The sequence below is a fragment of the Cetorhinus maximus genome, chromosome 12 (genome assembly GCF_964194155.1).
Source record: "Cetorhinus maximus chromosome 12, sCetMax3.hap1.1, whole genome shotgun sequence".
NCBI classification, from domain to species: Eukaryota; Metazoa; Chordata; class Chondrichthyes; order Lamniformes; family Cetorhinidae; genus Cetorhinus; species Cetorhinus maximus.
Window position 1 is genome coordinate 108,512,297 of NC_135890.1, and position 19,735 is coordinate 108,532,031.

At 42.0% G+C, this 19,735-nt stretch overlaps 1 protein-coding gene and 1 long non-coding RNA gene across 7 annotated transcripts in view; both read left to right on the plus strand.

Moving 5' to 3' along the window:
- The window catches only part of LOC144687835 (uncharacterized), a 239,690-nt gene that overhangs the window by 33,609 nt on the left and 186,346 nt on the right, over positions 1–19,735 (plus strand). The window lies entirely within an intron of this gene.
- The window catches only part of naa25 (N-alpha-acetyltransferase 25, NatB auxiliary subunit), a 97,397-nt gene that overhangs the window by 20,192 nt on the left and 57,470 nt on the right, over positions 1–19,735 (plus strand). For all 6 annotated transcript variants that reach the window (XM_078554352.1, XM_078554355.1, XM_078554351.1 and 3 more), the window contains exons 4-10: positions 163–281; positions 3,702–3,776; positions 14,053–14,160; positions 14,841–14,919; positions 15,842–15,953; positions 18,337–18,426; positions 19,254–19,426. In XM_078554352.1, coding sequence (XP_078410478.1) covers positions 163–281; positions 3,702–3,776; positions 14,053–14,160; positions 14,841–14,919; positions 15,842–15,953; positions 18,337–18,426; positions 19,254–19,426 — 756 coding nt within the window. The remainder of the gene's footprint in view (positions 1–162; positions 282–3,701; positions 3,777–14,052; positions 14,161–14,840; positions 14,920–15,841; positions 15,954–18,336; positions 18,427–19,253; positions 19,427–19,735) is intronic.

The following is a 19,735-nucleotide window of genomic DNA, read 5'->3' on the forward strand; positions in this document are numbered from 1 at the left end:
AGATACTAGTCTAGTAACATTACCAGCATGCTACCATCCCATTATCTGGGGAACCCAGAACATATTTTGTATAAAAATGTTTGTTTTATATATTTTGTATGAAGTTCAGATGTCCTTTTTATCTCCCTTTCTGTCAGATTTACTCATACTTCCTTTTTTCAGCTGAGTTGGTCACTAAGTTGTATGAGGCTGCTGTGCGAAAAGTCCCCAGCAGTGAGGAGTATCACTCGCACCTCTTCATGGCATATGCAAGGGTTGGAGAATACAAGAAAATGCAGCAGGTACTATTTGTAGATCGTTGAATGAGTCTTTCCTGAGCTGAACAAAATACAGCTTTGACTGGTGATTGATGGCCGACAGAATGTTGTAGCTAAAAAAAGTACTGAAAAACTGAGCAGGCCTGGCAGCATCTGTGGAGAGAGAAACAGAGTTAATGTTTCGAGTCCAATTTGACTCTTCTTCGGAACACAAATGTTGTACTATGTTGTTAAACAGCATTTATGTCAATGTTAAACTTGATTGTTTACTGCAGTATTGCATTGACATTTATTTTCCTTCCCTGCTCTGAAATTTTTCCCTAAATCAAACCAAATTATTTCTGAAATAGAAGAGTTGGTTTATGTCAGTTATGACGAAAGGCTCCATTAAAAGCATTAATCTGTCACTCATTTTCAGATGCTGATAGACATGCTATGTACGTTCTATATTTGTCTTCATATCAGATTTGTAGCATTGACATTTTTGTTTCCTGAATGTACCTTTAGTTTCACTGAACTGATGAGATATAGATTTAAATAGTCGTTTGGTGGTACAGAACATGAATATTGTTTAAAAAAAAGACAGGTTATCAAAGCTTTTCATCTTACACTCATCAGGACAATTTGCAAAAGTACCAAATGTAAAGGGAACAACAATTTATACTTCGTGAGAAGAGTGTGCTGATTGGTTGGCAAGTAGACTCTGATTGGTAGAGGCGTTGCCATGGAGAATGCACCAGTTAACTGATGACTGACAGTTAACCGACAAGCTTTGTTTCAATTCAAACCAGGCAGATTGACACTGATTGGTGAAGGCATTGCCCAGGGAAGGAGGAATGAACCAGGGAATGGCTGTCACCTATAGTTTAGTTGAAACAGGTGCAAGGCTTGTACATGTTCTTTCTGTCTGCAAAGAACAGGGCCCTGCATGTCAATATATGTAGCTTCTAGCACTCGTAAGTGCACCACACTGTGAGCCTGAAGCAGCTGCTAAGGGCATGGCCCCCAAAAAGGGGCCAAAGAAAACTGCCACTAAGAAACGCGGCAAAGGTGAGAAGAAGCGCGAGAAAAGCAGGAAGGAGAGCTACAGCATCTACATCTACAAGGTGCTGAAGCAAGTCCACCCCGACACCGGCATTTCCTCTTCAATCATGAGTGTCATCAACTCGTTCGTCAACGACATCTTCGAGCGCATCGCCTGCGAGGCTTCCCGCCTGATCCGCTACAGCAAACGGCACACCATCTCTTCCCGGGAGATCCAGACCACCGTCCGCCTCCTGTTACTGGGGGAACTGGCCAAACACGCCGTCTCTGAGGGCACCAAGGCTGTCACTAAATATACCAGCTGCAAATAGAGCTTCTCGACAGATCTATTTAAAATTCAACACTGTGAGCCTGACTGATAATTTTGAACTGGGTGTCAGCATAATTCTTAGCACGCTTTGGATTGTTTAGCAAATATTACCTAATCATGGAATCACATCTAATGTTGGACACTGTTTTGAACTTTGCAAGCATGTGCTGTTTGGGTACAGTTGGTACCTTGCCTGTTGCGAACCGTCGAAGGGACATGCCGTTTGATACAATCCGCAAGACTTTGGGACGTATGGCCTACATACCTAGCATCACACTGGCACTGAAATTGATATACCACATTACTCATTTGTGTGATAAACAGAGCATCTTTTTGGCTTAATAACAGCATCCTGTTAGTGGCGAATACCACTTTTGTTGCTACTGCATAGTAGCAGCGTGAAAGGGCTAGCTTCACCCATTGCTCAAATTTTTGAGAAACCCTACCCTCCCAGGGCAACCTGAGGTAGACTGGGCAATTTTCAGGACCGAATGTGACAACTTTAGGCCCATTCATGAGTTTGCCCGATATGTAGCAAGCAGTGATCCGATTGGGGTAGCCATTATCTCGCAGAATGGATTTATGTGCCCTATTTCAGTATCAGGTTTGCACAGTGAGCAGATCACTCGGGCCTTATGAGGTTGCCAATAAGGCCAATCTTATAGCACATGGAACTGTAGGAATCTCGATGTATATATTGACCAGTGAAGGTAGGCTTATGTTAGAAGAGAACGCCCTGGCAGATTTCTCAATTAGCACGTCAAGGAAATGAAGCTCGTTTTAAATTATCTTTCCCTTTACATTTGGTTTTATTGGGAATTGTCCTGATGAGTGCAAGACGAAAAGCTGTGACAACATGTCTTTTTTCAGCAATACTCAGATATAGATTTGTAACATAGATTGGATGGATCTATATGGGCTTGACTAAGAACCACAGGATGTTGTGTAACTCCTCAGCCCGTTCACCAGGTTAATTTTGTTGAACTCCATTTTGTTTCAAATACAAGTGGACTTGTTTTTATCAAGTTATAGTAACTGCTGCTGCTGTTTTGCTGCTTTTCATCTCTATACCAATACTGGCATCAAAATTGGGAAGTAAACAAGTGTACCACACTTCACTTGGTGTGTTATCTTGAAAGTTTCCATTACTCCTTTGATGAGGATGTTTTCTATAGTTAAACATGCTATCTTAGGATAACTTCGCCCTGTCCTGTGTAATGATTTATGTACAGGTGAATATGATTTTAAATTGGGGAAAGCAAGAAATAATACTTGATTTGCCTAATCAACGCAGTTGATTTATTTTCAATTTTGGTTGAAGATATCCACCCCTTCTCATCTTCCTGACCCCACCTCCCAGGTATGCAGTGAGTTCAGCTGAATGGGTGGGCATCCTTCTCTGATGTCTTTGCCAATTCTGTTTTAAGTCATTTCCCTGGGGAACATTTGACCATATGTATGCTAATTGGCCACTCTATTCATTTCTTTTGCCACTCAGTAACTTGTGTGAAACCTGAATCCCACCTCTACCTTTATGCCTTTCAGAACAGTTGATTCCAGATAAACACATTATTTACTAATAAATTTTGAGCACTCTATTTTCAATAGCATGATTATAATATCGTTCTCTGCATTTGGTGTACTAAAAGTTGTGAGCATAAATTACCGTCAAACTATTTATTTGTTTTTGGCATCTTTATTTGTTTGAAGATATCGACTCCTTTTCCTCAAGTTTTATGCTGCAGTTTTCTGTTTGAATTTTGCCATCACCCAATGCCCACAAAGGCATTTTCCAATTGTTCTACTGCACTTCTTGCCCATCAGTGCTGAGGGTGTAGAAGCCTTGTTTAAACACACTATCTTAAAATAACTCCAACCTGCCTCATGAAACGATTTATGTACAGGTGAAGTATATATGATTTTGAATAAGAGAAAGCAAGGAATAATTAATTTGCTAATGATTTGATAATTGATACAACCAAGAATTAGACATGATTTACCTCATCCTGGGGAATGTATTTACTGAGGTTTACTGTAATATATTGAAGTGTTCAGCTTAAGTTGGTGTGGAATTTTCTGCTTTCTCTTAGGCTGGCATGGCACTTTACAAGATTGTTCCGAAGAATCCCTATTACTTCTGGTCTGTGATGAGTCTGGTCATGCAGGTGAGTGTACCTGCTAAAATGGAGATGTTACTGGTTTGGTAACAAATAGTGGGAGCCAAAAAATCATAGTGTAAGGAAATCACATTTCAGACTCTTTGAGGGATTTGATAGAGACTTTCTTGTTCAATTAAATTCCGATTACAAAACTCCTATTTAGAGTAGCGTGTTGCTTACTGTGGATCTGAATTGGTCCAAGCTAAAGGAATCCTGCTTCAGCAAGACTACTTAAACTTTATCTGATGTATGATGGGATAGCTTCCAGGCTGATAGTATAATTTCCTTTTAGCCAAAAAGCAGTCATAACCAGAAGGCTCCGCTTCGCTAAAAGCATGTAGCCTGTCTGCTAAACTAAAACGTGTAAATCAAGACTGTTAATGAGATTAAGCAATATCTAGTTGTCCAAAGTACTTACCTCTACACCAAGGTTGCTATTTAAATTGACAACTTGTTAATGCAGCTGAAAAACATTGTACCGACATTGTATACGTTACCATAGTTGTTGGGTGGAATTTAACTTTACATAACAGATTGTTAGCTTGTAGTTCAATGGTCTGTCAGTTGAACAATACAGCTGCCGGATTGGCAACTCATGTTTCTGATCAGTAGCTGCACTATTGCTGCAGTCTTTAAAACGCTAGATCAATAAAGTGCGATCACACTATTGCTTTTGAAGCCAAACATCAATTTGGAAACAGAACCTCAGTGCAAACATTAACTTAAGTAGGTGGTTAAGTCATAGAGGTCTACATCACAGAAAAAGGTCCTTTGGCCCATCGAGTCTGCGCCGGTCAAACAAGTACCTAACTATTCTAATCCCATTTTCTAGCACTAGGCCCATAGCCTTGTATGCCATGGCATCGCAAGTGCACGTCCAAATACTTCTTAAATGTTATGAGGGTTTTTGCCTCTACCTCCCTTTCAGGCAGAGTGTTCCAGATTCCCACCGCCCTCTGGGTGAAAAAATTCTTCCTCACATCCCCTCTAAACCTCCTGCCCCTTACCTTAAATCTATGCCCCCCCCCCCCCCCCCCCCCGGTTATTGATCCCTTCACCAAGGGGAAAAGTTCCTTCCTGTCTACCCTATCTATGCCCCTCATAACTTCATACACCTCAATCATGTCCCCCCCCCCTCAATCTCCTCTGCTCCAGAGAAAAAAACCCCAGTCTACCCAATCTCTCCTCATAGCTAAAACTCTCCAGCCCAGGCAAAATCCTGGTAAATCTAATCTGCACTCTCTCTCTAGTGCAATCACATCCTTCCTATAATGCGATTCCAGAACTGCACGCAATACTCTAGCTGTGACCTAACCAGCGTTTTATACTCCCCACTCTTATATTCTATGCCTTGGTTAATAAAGGCAAGTATCCCATATACCTTCTTAACCACTAAGATAAAAGCAAAATACTGCAGATGCTGGAAATCTGAAACAAAAACAAAAATAGCTGGAAAAACTCAGCAGGCCTGACAGCATCTGTGGAGAGGAATACAGTTAACATTTCGAGTCCGTATGACTCTTCATCAGAACTAAGGAAAAATAGAAATGAGATGAAGTATAAGCTGGTTGAGGGGGGTGGGACAGGTAGAGCTGAATAGAGGGCCAGTGATAAGTGGAGACAAAGAAGAGATTGCCAAAGATGTCATAGACAAAAGGACAAACGGGTGTTGACGGTGGTGATATTAGCTATGGAATGTGCTAATGGTGACATTAAGGGAAGAAAGCAGGACGAGCAAGTGACAGATAGCCCTAGTGGGGGTGGGGTAAGGGGAAGGGATCGAAATGGGCTAAAAGGTGGAGATAAAACAATAAATGGAAATACATTTAAAAATAATAGATATAGGTTGTAAAAGAAAAAAAAATTTATACATATTATATATAAAAAATATATAAATTATTGGAAAAGAGGGGGGATTGGAAAGGGGGTGGGGATGGAGGAGAGAGTTCATGATCTAAACTTGTCGAACTCAATGTTAAGTCCGGAAGGCTGCAAAGTGCCTAATCGGAAGATGAGGTGCTGTTCCTCCAGTTTGCGTTGAGCTTCACTGGAACATTGCAGGCCAAGGGCAGACATGTGGGCATGAGAGCAGAGTGGTGTGTTGAAATGGCAAGTGACAGGGAGGTCCGGGTCATGCTTGTGGACAGACCGGTGTTTCACAAAGCGGTCACCCAGTCTGCGTTTGGTCTCTCCAATGTAGAGGAGAGTGCATTGGGAGCAGCGAATGCAGTAGACTAAATTGAGGGAAGTGCAAGTGAAGTGTTGCTTCACTTGAACGGAGTTTTTGGGCCCTTGGACAGTGAGGAGGGGGGAAGTAAAGGGGCAGGTGTTGCACCTTCTGCAGTTGCTTGGGGAGGTGCCGTGGGAGGGGGTTGAGGATGATGGAGGAGTGGACCAGGGTGTCCTGGAGGGAACGGTCCCTACGGAATGCCGACGGGGGTGAAGGGAAGATGTGTTTGGTGGTGGCATCATGCTGGAATTGGCGGAAATGGCGGAGGATGATCCATTGAATGCAGAGGCTGGTGGGGTGATAAGTGAGGACAAGGGGGACCCTATCATGGTTCTGGGAGGGAGAGGAAGGTGTGAGGGCGGATGCACGGGAGATTGGCCGAACACAGTTGAAGGTCCTGTCAACCACCATGGGTGGAAAACCTCAGTTAAGGAAGAAGGAAGACATGTCAGAGGAACTGTTTTGGGAATTAGCATCATCGGAACAGATGCGACGGAGGTGAAGGAACTGAGATAATAGGATGGAGTCCTTACAGGAAGCAGGGTGTGAGGAGCTGTAGTCGAGGTAGCTGTGGGAGTCGGTAGGCTTGTAATGAATATTGGTGGACAGTCTGTCACCAGAAATTGAGACAGAGAGGTCAAGGAAGGGAAGGGAAGTGTCAGTGATGGACCATGTGAAAATGACGGAGGGGTGGAAATTGGAAGCAAAATTAATACATTTTTCCAGATCCAGACGAGATCATGAAGCGGCACCGAAGCAGTCATTGATGTACCGGAGAAAGAGTTGTGGGAGGGGGCCTGAGTAGGACTGGAACAAGGAATGTTCCACATACCCTGTAAAGAGACAAGCATAACTGGGGCCCATGCGGGTACCCATAGCCACACCTTTTATTTGGAGGAAGTGAGACGAGTTTAAGGAGAAATTGTTCAGTGAGCGAACAAGTTCAGCCAGGCGATGGAGAATGGTGGTGGATGGGGATTGTTCGGGCCTCTGTTCGAGGAAGAAGCGGAGAGCCCTCAGACCATCCCGATGGGGGATGGAGGTGTAGAGGGATTGGACGTCCATGGTGAAGAGGAGGCGGTTGGAGCCAGGGAACTGGAAATTGTTGATATGATGTAGGGTGTCAGAGGAATCGCGGATGCAGGTGGGAAGAGATTGGACAAGGGGAGAGAGAATGGAGTCAAGATAGCAAGAAATGAGTTCCGTAGGGCAGGAACAGGCTGACACGATCGGTCTGCTGGGACAGCCCTGTTTTTGGATTTTGGGTAGGAGGTAGAAGCAGGCCGTCTGAGGTTGGGAGACCATGAGGTTGGAAGCTGTGGAGGGTCGATCTCCAGAGGAGATAAGGTCAGTGACAGTCCTGGAAAGAATGGCTTGATGTTCAGTGGTGGGGATGATCACCACCATCAACACCCCTTTGTCCTTTTGTCTATGACATCTTTGGCAATCTCTTCTTTGTCTCCACCTATCGCTGGCCCTCTATCCAGCTCTACCTGTTCCACCCCCCTCAACTAACTTATATTTCATCTCATTTCTATTTTTCCTTAGTTCTGATGAAGAGTCACATGGACTTGAAATGTTAACTGTATTCCTCTCCACAGATGCTGTCAGACCAGCTGAGTTTTTGCAGCTATTTTTGTTTTTACCTTCTTAACCACATTACCTACTATCTTAAGGGGCAGGTGGACATGCACACCAAGGTCCCTCTGATCCTCGGTACTTCCCAGGGTCCTACCGTTCATCGTGTATTCCCGTGCCTTGTTTGTCCTGCCCAATGGCATCACCTCACACTTATCCGGATTAAATTCCATTTGTCACTGATCAGCCCATCTGACCAACCCGTCTATATCCCCCTGTAATCTAAGGCTATGCTCCTCACTATTTACCGCCCCACCAACTTTCATGTCATCTGCGAACTTACTGATCAACCCTCCTACATTCAAGTCTCAATCGTTTATATATACCACAAACAGCAAGGGACCCAATACCTATCCCCGTGGGACCCCACTGGGCACAGGCATCCAGTCACAAGAACACTTCTCGACCATCACCCTCTGCTTCTTGCCACTCCGCCAATTCTGGATCCAATTTGCCAAATTGCCTTGGATCCCATGGGCTCTTACCTTCGTTATCAATCTCCCATGCGGGACCTTATCAAAAGCCTTGCTGAAGTCCAAGTAGACTATGTCAAATGCATTGCCCTCATCTACACACCTGGTCACCTCTTTGAAAAATTCAATCAAATTGGTCAGACATCACCTCCCCTTAACAAAACCATGCTGACTGTCCTTGTTTAATCCCTGCCTCTCCAAGTGTAGTTTAATTCCGTCCCTCAGAATTGCTTCCAATAGTTTCCCCACCACTGAATTTAGACTGACTGGCCCGCAGTTCCCTGGTTTATCCCTTCCTCCTTTCTTGAATAACGGCACCACATTGGCTGCCCTCCAGTCCTCTGACACCTCTCCAGTGGCAGAGAGGTATTGAAAATTATTGCTAGCGCCCCTACTATCTCCTCCTTTGCCTCACTCAACAGCCTGGGATACCTTTCATAAGGGCCTGGAGATTTATCTACTTTTAAGCCTGCCAGACCCCTTAGAACCTCCCCCCTTTCTATGCTAATTTCTTTAATTATATCACAGTCCTTCTGCCTGATTTCCTTACCCACATCATCCCTCTCACTTGTGAACACCGACACAAAGTATTCATTTAGAACCCTACCTACGTCTTCAGGCTTCATACACAAATTACCACTATGGTCCTTAATGGGCCCTACTCTTTCCTTAGTTATCCTCTTACTCTTAATGTACTTGTAAATAATTTTAGATTTTCCTTTATTTTACCTGCCAATGTTTTCTCATCCCCCCTTTTTGCTCTCCTATTTTCCTTTTTTAAGTTCCCCCTTCACATTCTGTACTGCTCTAGGGCATCTGCTGTTTTGAGCCCTCGGTATCTGTCATAAGCCTCCCTTTTTCTCTTTATCCAAGTTCTGTTTTCTTAGAAAATTGACATTTAACACTGGTATAATTGCACAACCATCAATATGAGGTGATAGGGGAGTTGTGATGGTGTGGGGGAGATCATGCTTCAGGACAGGTTCCAAGATATGTTGTTTCACACAGTAAATTCAATCTGCCCCCAATGTTCATATTTTTTGGTGTCGAAACAAGGCCAAATTTTTGTGGGTTTTTTTCTGTAGAGCTTCAATGTAGCCGTTGCCAACTATTGCACACCAGGTTTTACTTAACCATGGACCCACTGATGATTTAAAATTTCACTGGCTTATTAAAAGAACTGGTAGCCATTTCTCGTCAGTGTTCTGTGGTAGCATCCAAAACAAGTTTGTTGACGTCTCTAAACTGCCGCTGTCCACATTATATCTGACTGCTGAAAACATGAGGGGTGGAGGCACTTATGCAAGTAATAAGATGATAAGAAATAGGAGCAGGCTTAGGCCATTCAGCCCATCGAACCTGCTCCGCCATTCGATTAGAATCATGGGTGATGTGATTGTGGCCTTAATTCCACTTTCCAGCCTGCCGCATAACCCTTAACTCCTTTGTTGATCAAACATCTGTCTAAGTCAGCCTTTTAATAGATTCAATAACCCAGCCTCAACTATTCTCTGTGGAAGAGAATTCCAAAAACTAATGACTCTCTGATGGAAGAATTTCTCCTTCCTGTCACATTTTGGCTACCCTGCACTATTGCTTGTCCTTTCTCTTGAACTTTCCAAATCTCCCCCCATGTGAATTCTCTCCCACATTATTTTGTTTAAAGCGCTCTCTACACCCCTAGTTATATGATTCACTGGTACATGGTTCAGGTGAAGACTGTCTCAACGGTACATTTCCCTCTTTCCCCAGTACTGGTGCTAGTCTCCCATGAATCAAAATCCATTTGTCCCATCCCAATCTTTGAGTCAGTGCACAGAGAAGTTCTATTTCTCTCAAATTTTGTCTCTTTTGTTGCAACCACTTAGTTAATTTGTGCCTGATCTGCACACCAGTGGTATAATGTATAGCCAGGAATGTTTGTAGCATACTTGTTCTTAAATTGTTAATGATACCCCATTTATCTTGCTTTCTTCATTATATTTTTTCTGGTTTAAGTATAAATGAAATTAAGTTAAGTCCTGATCTACATGCTGCCCTTCATTGCACATAGACACTGTGTCAACTTCCATATGTATGTTGAGAACACCCATCTGTACTTCACCAGCATTCCTTTACACACCCAAGAACCTCTGTGCTGTCTGTCTGACAAGTTATGGATGAGCCTGAATTTTCTACAATTGAAAGTACAGAGAGCCAAAGCAATTGTTTTTGACTACCACTAAAAGCTCGACTTCCTTGCAATTCATACAATTCTCTTCCCTTCCTGTCAGACTATCTGAAAACTTTGTGACATTTGACCTTGGGTTTCAAACAGCATATTAAATCTACAACCAAAACTTCACAACATTATCCACCTTAAACTCTATTCATGTTATCACTGCACTCAATTTATTCAACACCCTGAGCTACATCCTGTACATCCCAAAAATCCACTGCAAACACCCTAAACCATGGAAGTCCCATTCATTCATTTACCCCCTCCCCCCCCCCCACCCCCAATCTCACTAAACTATTGTGGTCCCTCAAAATCTGGAACTGTCTCAGCAGATTGGAAGTCAGCAAATGTAGCACCGCCATTCAAGAAAGGAAGGAAAGAGAAAAGAGGGAACTACAGGCCAATTAGCCTGATACAAGTCATTAGGAAAATACTGGAATTTATTAGTAAGTAAGTCTTAACATTGCATTTAGAAGATCACCATATGATCAGGGGTAGTGATAATGTCACTGGACTGGTAATCCAGAGACTCAGAGATGCTCTGTGGATATGGGTTCAAATCCCACCACAGCAGCTGGTAGAATTTGAATTCAGTTAGTATATCTGGAATTGAAAGCTCGTCTCAGTAATGTGATCATGACAGCTGTACCAATTGTTGTAAAAACCCATCTGGTTCGCTAATGTCCTTTCGGGAAGGAAACCTGTTGTCCTTACCTGGTATGGCCCACAAGTGACTCCAGGCCCACAGCAATATGGTTGACCCTTAACTGCCCTCTGAAATGACCTAGCAAGCTAGTCAGTTCAAGGGCATTTAGGGATGAGCAACAAATGTTGGGCTTGCCAGTGGTGCCCACATCCCATGAAAGATAAAGAAATCAAAGTCAACATAGTTTTACGTAAAGAAATTGTGTTTGACAAATTTATTAGTATTTTTTGAGGATGTAACTTAAAGGGTAGATAAAGGTGAATGGGTAGATGTAGTATACATGGATTTCCAAAAGGCAGCTGATAAGGTGCTACAGAAAAGTTTAATATGCAAGGCAAGGGCTCCTGGAGTTGGGGTTAATATATTAGCATGAATAGAGGATTGGTTAATTGACATGAAGCCAAAGATTGGGGTAAACAGGGCATTTTCAAGTTGACAGGCTGTGACTAGTGGAGTGCCGCAAGGATCAGTGCTGTAGCCTCAATTATTTGCAATCTATTTTAATGACTTAGACGAAGAGACAGAGAGTAATGTATCTAAGCTTGCTGACAATACAAAGGTGGGAATGCAAGCTCTGAGGAGGACATAAAGAGGCTGCAAAGATAGATAGACAAGTTTAATAAGAGAGCAACAAGGTGGCAGGTGGAGTATAATGTGGGGAAGTGAGAAGTTATTCAGTTTGGCTGTATGAATAGAAAAGCATAATATTTTTTAAAATTCACCAAACTTAGAAATGTTGATGTTCAGAGGGTGTACTCGTATGAGGAACAGAGAAAATTAGCATGCAAGTTTAGCAAGCAATTAGGAAGGCAAATGGTATGTTGGCCTTTAACGCAGGGGAATTGGTGTAAAATAGGCTTGTCCAACACGCTGTCCACAGGCCACTACCTGACCCACAAGGCCTCTCTATCCGGCCTGTGGACCTGTTCAAAATGCCGGTAAGTGAATTTGAAGATTCTTCAAAGAACTGCTCCTCCAATCGCAGGGCGTTTCTCTCCTGTGTTTGCTGTTGCTAGGATCACTAGTGAGCCAATCAGCAACAAATGTGGGAGAGAACCAGTCTCTGATTGGGGGAGCAGTGTTCTTCAGCCTGAGGCCTGACAGAGTGAAAGTGGCTGCCGGGTTGGGGGGACAGGAGGTGGGGCGGGAGCAGGCTGCCAGTGTTTGCGACGGAGCGTGAGTGTGTGCATCTAGCTCGCTCCCAGTCTCAGGGTTTGCACACACCCCCACACGCCAACACACTCATTCCAACTCTCACAGTTGGTGAGGGTGAGTGAATAAGTATTCTGAGACTGACTGTGAGCCAGAAAAACACAATTTCACGTTCGAATGCTCATCTTTATTAATAACTCATTATTTTAACTATCAATTTATTGCTTTGACTTTGCTTTATTTTTGCTCAGCAAGTTGTTTCTTTTCTTCATAGCTCAACATTTTACCGAAATTCATGTTTAATGTTGCGCCAAACCTTATCTTTGTGAAATTTGCCCATTGGCCCTTTGAATGAGAAAAAAATTGAAATGTGGCCCCTTGCATGAAAAGGTTAGACAAGCCTGGTGTAAAGAATAAGGAAGTCTTGTTACGATTGTATAGTGCTTTGCTGAGACCACACCTGAAGTAGCGTGTCCTGTTTTGGTCTCCCTGTCTAAGGAAGGATATACTTGCCTTGGAGATAGTGCAAAAAAGGTTCATTAGATAGGTTGTTGGGGTAAAAGGTTTGTCCAATGATAAGAGGCTGATTAAATTGGGCCTATACTTTTTGGAGTTCAGAAGAATGAGAGGTAATCTCATTGAAGCATGCAAAATTTTGAAGGGGCTGACAGGATAGACACTAAGAGTTAGTTTTCCCTGGTTGGAGAATCGAGAGTGAGGGCAGAATCTCAGGGTAAGGGGTTGATCGTTTACCACAGTGATGAGGAGAAATTTCTTCACTCAAAGGGTTGTAGGCCTTTGGAATTGTCTGCAGGATTGTGGATGCTCCATTTTTGACTATATTTAAGACTGAGATAGACAGATTCTTAGGCCAGAATTTTGCGGCAGGAGCAGGTCAATAAAATGCAACAAGCTGTTCAAAAGTCTATTGACTTCAGCGGGAGTGGAAAATCCCGTCGGCGGGAGGGGTCGTAAAATTCCACTCTTGGTCTCACAGGGAATCGGGGTATTTAGGGAGCAGGTGGGAAAGTGGAGTTGAGGCAGAAGGCCAACCATGATCATATTGAATAGTGGAGCAGGCTTGACGGGCCAAATGGTCTACTCCTCCAATTTTGTGTTCTTAAAATTCTTATTGTTTATAACTTTCTTCATTTGACTTATGCCACCTTGCAATTTCTTCCAGCCTTCTGACTCTGAATTCTGTACTTTCTTCCCTGACTCAGAACCTTCAATGCTCATTTAAGCCTTACTTCCTGGCACTCCTTTCATTAACTTCTCTACTTTCAAAACTGCTTGAGAACCCACCTCTTGGACCAAGTCTTTGATCTTCTTTCCTAAGTGTACTCCCCTCCTTCCCCACCTTTCTGTTGCCTGCCTCAAATGGTTGAGCATCTGCTTGTGTTTGGCCTTGAAGCAATATGAGTCATTTTGCCCTTTTTCTGCATTAAGGGCGCTTTTTAGATGGTAGTTGCTGCAATGAGGCAGATGGAGGATTGTGCCAGGCTGGAGAAGCAAGAGGCAGCAGTATTCTCCAGCTTGTTGCAATGCTTTTTCTGCCTTGAGATAGAAATATAACTCGAGACAAGATGCTTGTTCGCAATAATTGAACCCAAAATATGTCCACAGCCGTTGTATAAAGGGCATTGTGAGAGCTGTTTAGCTCTGTGTTGTCATACACCTGATGTACAGGATTAATAATCATAAAGACTGATGACAGACAAATATTTGTCTCATAGCAGTAGCTGTACAGAGACAGGTGATGGAAGCTATTACAATTGTGGGAAGGGTGCTGAACATTGTTTTTATGAGGACTTAAAATCTATCTGTCCCTTGGGCTTTTTAAATCATATTTGTGTCTTATGTAGTCTATTTCAGCACAAGATGAGAAGTTATCAAAGACAATGTTCCTCCCCTTAGCCCAGCGAATGGTGGAAAAGATGGTGAAAGAAGACAAGATTGAGGCAGAAGCTGAGGTAACAAAATGGGAATATCCCAAGTTGTGACGTGTGCCTTGCTAGTCACAACATTGTGACAAGGACAGACTTTTTGCCTGTTGTGTTGTTTTGTCCCTTTTCTTCTTGTTCCTGCATAGTGATCAAGAATCGGTATGCTGGCTAATTAACTTACAACTTTTCTCCCAGCCCTGTTGTATTTTTGTGGCAGGTGACTACCAGCTAAACAAAAAAGAAACCCACTATTAAGTTTAGTAGTTTTTCTTCTTAGTAATTCATTGTGTTTTGGCAAACCTGCTCCTGTATATTCAGTCTTCACACTCCTGTTGCTGAGAGGACTTGTGGATGTCTTGCCTCCAGACTGGAGGCAGCTTCTCTTGTAGCTAGCTTTCAAGAGGGACTACACAACCACCACCCTGTCTTCTCCCGTGGTCCTACAGTCTTTATTCAGTTCTGTGTGGCTCAGATTAGGGCCAAGCAAATGAGAATCAAACCTAGGTTCATTGCCCAGTCTTTGACTGGCTTTAATAAAGATTGGAAATGAATTCTATTTTAAGATTGTACCTCTTCAAACTGATTTTAAGCTCGTTGTGAGACTTGAGTAATTGTTAAAAATTTTGAAATTTGAAATCTCAGTGTGTCCTCAGCCTCTGAATACATGTGATTTCCATCTGTTTCACAAGTTTTGTGTTTGGTAATAGGTGCAACTCTACTTGATGATTTTGGAACGACTTGGAAAAGACCAAGAGGCTCTGGAAGTTATCAGAGGAAAACTGGGAGGTAACATGGGAACTAGCTTTATTGTAAGATTTTTGTGGAAAGGATTGTGCAGTATGATATTTTTCCATTTCCCTCCCCATCATCATCTCCTGAGAATGTAGTTCCACAAACATGGACAGCCCTGCGGTTTTCTGCCGAAATGACTATTTATCATATGAGTCTGGAAAATAAGTAAAGGCATGCTTTTCCACCAATCCAGATTCTTCCTAAACACATACTTTCTTGCAGGGATCACTGGGTAGTTAATAGCAGTTGGAGTTTTGGTTGATAGTTTTTTTTTCCCTCTGGAAACTGGAAACATCAAAGCCAGTTCAGGTGACACCCACCTTTGCCCTGGGTTTGATTCACTAGCTCAGTACTTGTTCGGGATTGAACCTGAAAGCACTCTCTATATGGTACAGTAACATCCCAAGTGGCCCACTTACCTACTCAAGTTATTAGGGGAACTTTTTGTCCGCTTTTCTATGTCTCTCCAGTCATAAATGACCCCAATTGTGAGAGTGGAGTTGTGATTTCCTACTAATCCTCTATCAATGATGCTGCATAAACATCTACTAGAAGATGGCTGTTGGGAATGATTGGTTTTTCCTTGCCTTCCTGTTGGGAAGTGCCTGAAGTTTCAGTCTCACTGTCCTTCATCCCTGTTTCCTGCAAAAACTATGTTAGCTTCTGGGAATTTAGCAGTAATATATTCTAAAGAGCTCCACTACTCCAGTATGACAGTTTCCATTTTACCATTTTTCACATTAGCAACCTTATGACATCTGAGTGAGATTGCCAGCTTAATGCTGTGTAAGGGTCAACTTTGCACTGTGGACTCATACTCAATAGGGATTAGATTGAGAGTGTCCAAAAAGGAAGGGGTTTTCTAGGCTGTGTTTGAGTCAAACAATATACATGGAAATTCTGTTTTTCTTCTCAGAAAAACTGACCAGTGAGTTGCAGAGTCGAGAGATGAAATGTATGGTGCTGTACAAGAAGCTGATAAAATGGCCTGAATGCAACGCATTGTCAAGGAAACTTTTACTGAACAAGTGAGCAATTCCTCGTTTATTTAACAGTATTCTCAGAGGACAAGTTTATGTGCTCTTCCATTCTATTAACGATACGTTGTCTTGCTGTTTTGTAGTCGGAAGGTGGGTCTATCCTACTGACTCTCCATAGGAAAGGTGTACCCTGAAGAGTAATTGGACTCAGCTGAAGAGTTAGCAGTTCTTACCAATAGGACCAGCCTCTGGATGCAGAATATTTCTTTTGCCGTTCCTATTTGTACTTTCCCTCTGATTTCCCTCAATTTCTTTAGAGGGAATAGTTGATTGGAGTGGGCACCTTACGCAAGTTGTGGTCTTCATTTGTGATCCATGATCATGAATACTGGCAGGCTAACTGGTGGCCATTGCAGCTGAAGCTGATTGTGCCCTTAGCTAGCATCTACACATCTGCTAACAGGGGTTGCTGTTTAGAGACTAGAGTACAGCCTTGGCCAATTTTTTGTTGCTTGTTCCGGGACTATGGCCAGTTGTAGTTGCCCTACTGCTACTGCAACCAAAATTGGCAATAACAACTCTGGCAGTTTGGAGATCATAAATAGAAATTTTAAACCTTAGTTGACAGCGGAAATGTTTAAGTTGTATTAAGAGGATCATCTGAGATAGGGCACCTGAGTCATTATGATACTGAAAGAGCAACTCAGATGTAATGAGTTCAAATCATACTATGGCAAGTGGGAAATTGAACCAGAAAAATAAAAATAGGAAGCTTCCAGATTGGGGTAAAACTCAACCGGTTTATTGTAGTCCTTCCTTCCCACCTGGCCTGGCCTACATGTGGCTTCAGGTTGATTCTTAATTGGCTCTAAAGTGCCCTAATAAGCAACTCAGTTGTGAACAATTGGTATTGAGAGTTCCCCCCACAAATGGGTCAGTCAGCAAGCTGACATAGTTGTACTCACAGCATTATATCTGTGAAAAGGCCAGTACTCTAATACGATTCCAATAAGTTTAAAGCAACTAAACCAAAATGTGTTCATCAGGTATTGTCGCTGCAATTGTGAGTGATTTATTCTTTGTAAACTATATGATAGTTGTGTTTGAGAGAGCAGGCATCTGACCAATTCCCAAGTCTCAGGTTCCACTGTAAAGTCACCTAGTAGAAGGTATGAGGATAATGAACCTGTTGAAACCTTCCGTCCCTTTGCTTGGGAGTGTACTGACTTCTGACTGCTTTCTGTTCACAACCCTTCCATCAGGATACCACATATCCGTATTGTGTGACTGCAATGAAATATTTATTAAAATCTGCCGTCTTTTGCCTCCCAATGAATTCCCAAATTAATATTGTTGACCACTTCTTCATTACAACATCGCATTCCAGAATTCAGAACCCAGCATTAATATATCTAGTGTGCCCCTTACACTGTGGTGGCGTACAAGCAATACACATGCCACTCTTGAACTTAATTTGTGAATACATTTGAGCTAATTAACTACTGAGTAGAAGGAATCCATCAATTACAAGGTAACCAAAAAAAAAAGTGTTATTTCCGACTGGCGTCTTCCAACTCGTTATGAAGTGTGAAGGAACGTGTTTTCAATTCAAGCCATACCCACAGATGGAATAGTCTAAGCACATGAGGACATTTGACTAGGAAAATTTTAAGCGCAGTGAAAACAGAAAATGTTGGAAATGTACAGCAGGTTGGTCAAGATCTGAAAGAAAAATATAAATGCCTTTCCTCTTCCAGATGCTGCCTGAGCAGCTGTGCATTTTAACATTTTCTGTTTTAGTTTCAGATTTCCAACATTCGTGACCTTTATAAATATATACAGTAAGTTGGCTGATGCTCTGTTTTATAAGGAAAGGAGTGTAACCTATTTAATGAGCAATGTATTATAGTGATGAATAGAAAGTATCACTCAAGGCTGCAAATCTGAATTAAGTAACAGCCTTGAGTCATTTGGATTTTAAATATTGTTCGGTTAAGGAACTTTGAAAATTGGCATGTACTTGTGTATTTAAGGTTTCAGCTCTCGGGCATAGAATAATTTAAGATTGTTTTGTATTTAACATTGGTGTAGAAGTATTTATGGGTTAATTGCCTTAGATCCAGTGTGTTTCTCAGACTTTAAAAGTGTCACGTAGACTAAGAATGATTTGTTCTTGTACCCAATTGGCTCAAATGTATCAATGAAATAACAAATCATAAATCAACAGAAAGGGAATCTTTTAATGACCGCACAACATTTTATAATAGCTATTTTTTGGAGCTGGAAAGCCACACTAAAGGTGTCCTACCCTCAACAAATAAATGAGTCTCTAATTGAGTTCATCCAAGCAACTGAACACATGGTCTTAAAGTTATACTTAAAGGGTTTATTGGATGTGTATGCAGTAAATGCTGTTGCTGTTCTCTTCTAGCCCAGACGACTGGCAATTTTACTTATCCTACTTTGATTCCCTCTTCCATCTGATTGATGAGGCTTGGGCTCCACCTGCAGAGGCAGAGCAGTAAGTGGTGTGATTTTTCTTTTAAAATTGTATTTCTGTAAAATGAATTAAAATCATTGCTGTACTTTCAATTTATATAATCTCCATAAAATAGAATCCAAGCACCTATTTTCTTAAACAGAGAGGAAAATAATCATTTAAGCTCTGCAATGTACTTGTACAATCTTTTGCTGCATTACAATGTATGGGTACATATTTTGAAACCAGTAAATTTCCGTTGCGTTCTAAGGTTGTATCAAATAATTTTAAAATAAGCATTTACTTCTTTGACTCCCCTTTCAAGCTTTCAATTCCTTTTCAACACCGTGGCAGATATCTGTTGTCCTCTAACTGAGGGGTAGGGTTGGTCACCTTTACCATGACTTCTGTCACAGCTGCTCCATGAACAGAAATGCTGCTCGGATAGAGTGCGAGCTAGATCATCCAGTTCATATTTCCATCCAGATCTGACAATTTCCATTTTTTCTTAATCTAAGCATATGTCAACACACACATATAGCAGTCAATTTGATCTATCTTTTGAATGCTTCAACTGAATCAAAATCCACTTCACTACATATTACTCTCTTTCTATGCTTGCCATAATGACGAAAGTTCCTGAATGACCCATTAGAAATATCAGAATTTTGCACTCCGTCCTGTCCTGCATAAATTTAAAAAATCCCTTTGTCTTCTGCTGATGGTTTGACATCAAGTCTCCTGTCCTGTTTTCTACTGACTGTTGGCAAGCCTGCCCCCAAAACGGTGGCCCGATACATCAAATGCAAGCCGTAGTTAGCTTTTTTGTGCAATGCTGGCAGCATAACCATGTTCTTTGTATTTCATAGCTGCCCGGAGGGTCCAGTCACTTGCCTTGTACAGGAAGCCATAACCTTTGTGGAGGAGCGAATTTTGAGTGAGGAACCAAAGGGCTCTCGTCGCCTGAGGGGACCATACCTGGCTAAACTTGAATTGATAAGACGGCTGAGAGAGAGGGGTACCAATGATGAGCACAAACTTGGTGAGTGATTAATAGTTTACTGGATGAAAATTTATTCCATATTAACTTAAAATTATCATGAAGAGTGTGGAGAGATGTTAGGAGAAATTTCTTTGCACACAGGGTTGTTGGAGCATAGAATACCCTACCCACAGGGAGTGATTGAGGAAAAAAAAGCATTACTGCTCCTGCTTGCAATTCATTGATCCTTGTTGGAAAGTGTACATGTTGATATCCATTTGAAGAAAGGTTTGAGTTTGGTTGTGATGCCCTCCTCAATCAAATAGCTTATTGAAACTCAATATTCATGTTTTGTGCCTCTAAAGGTAG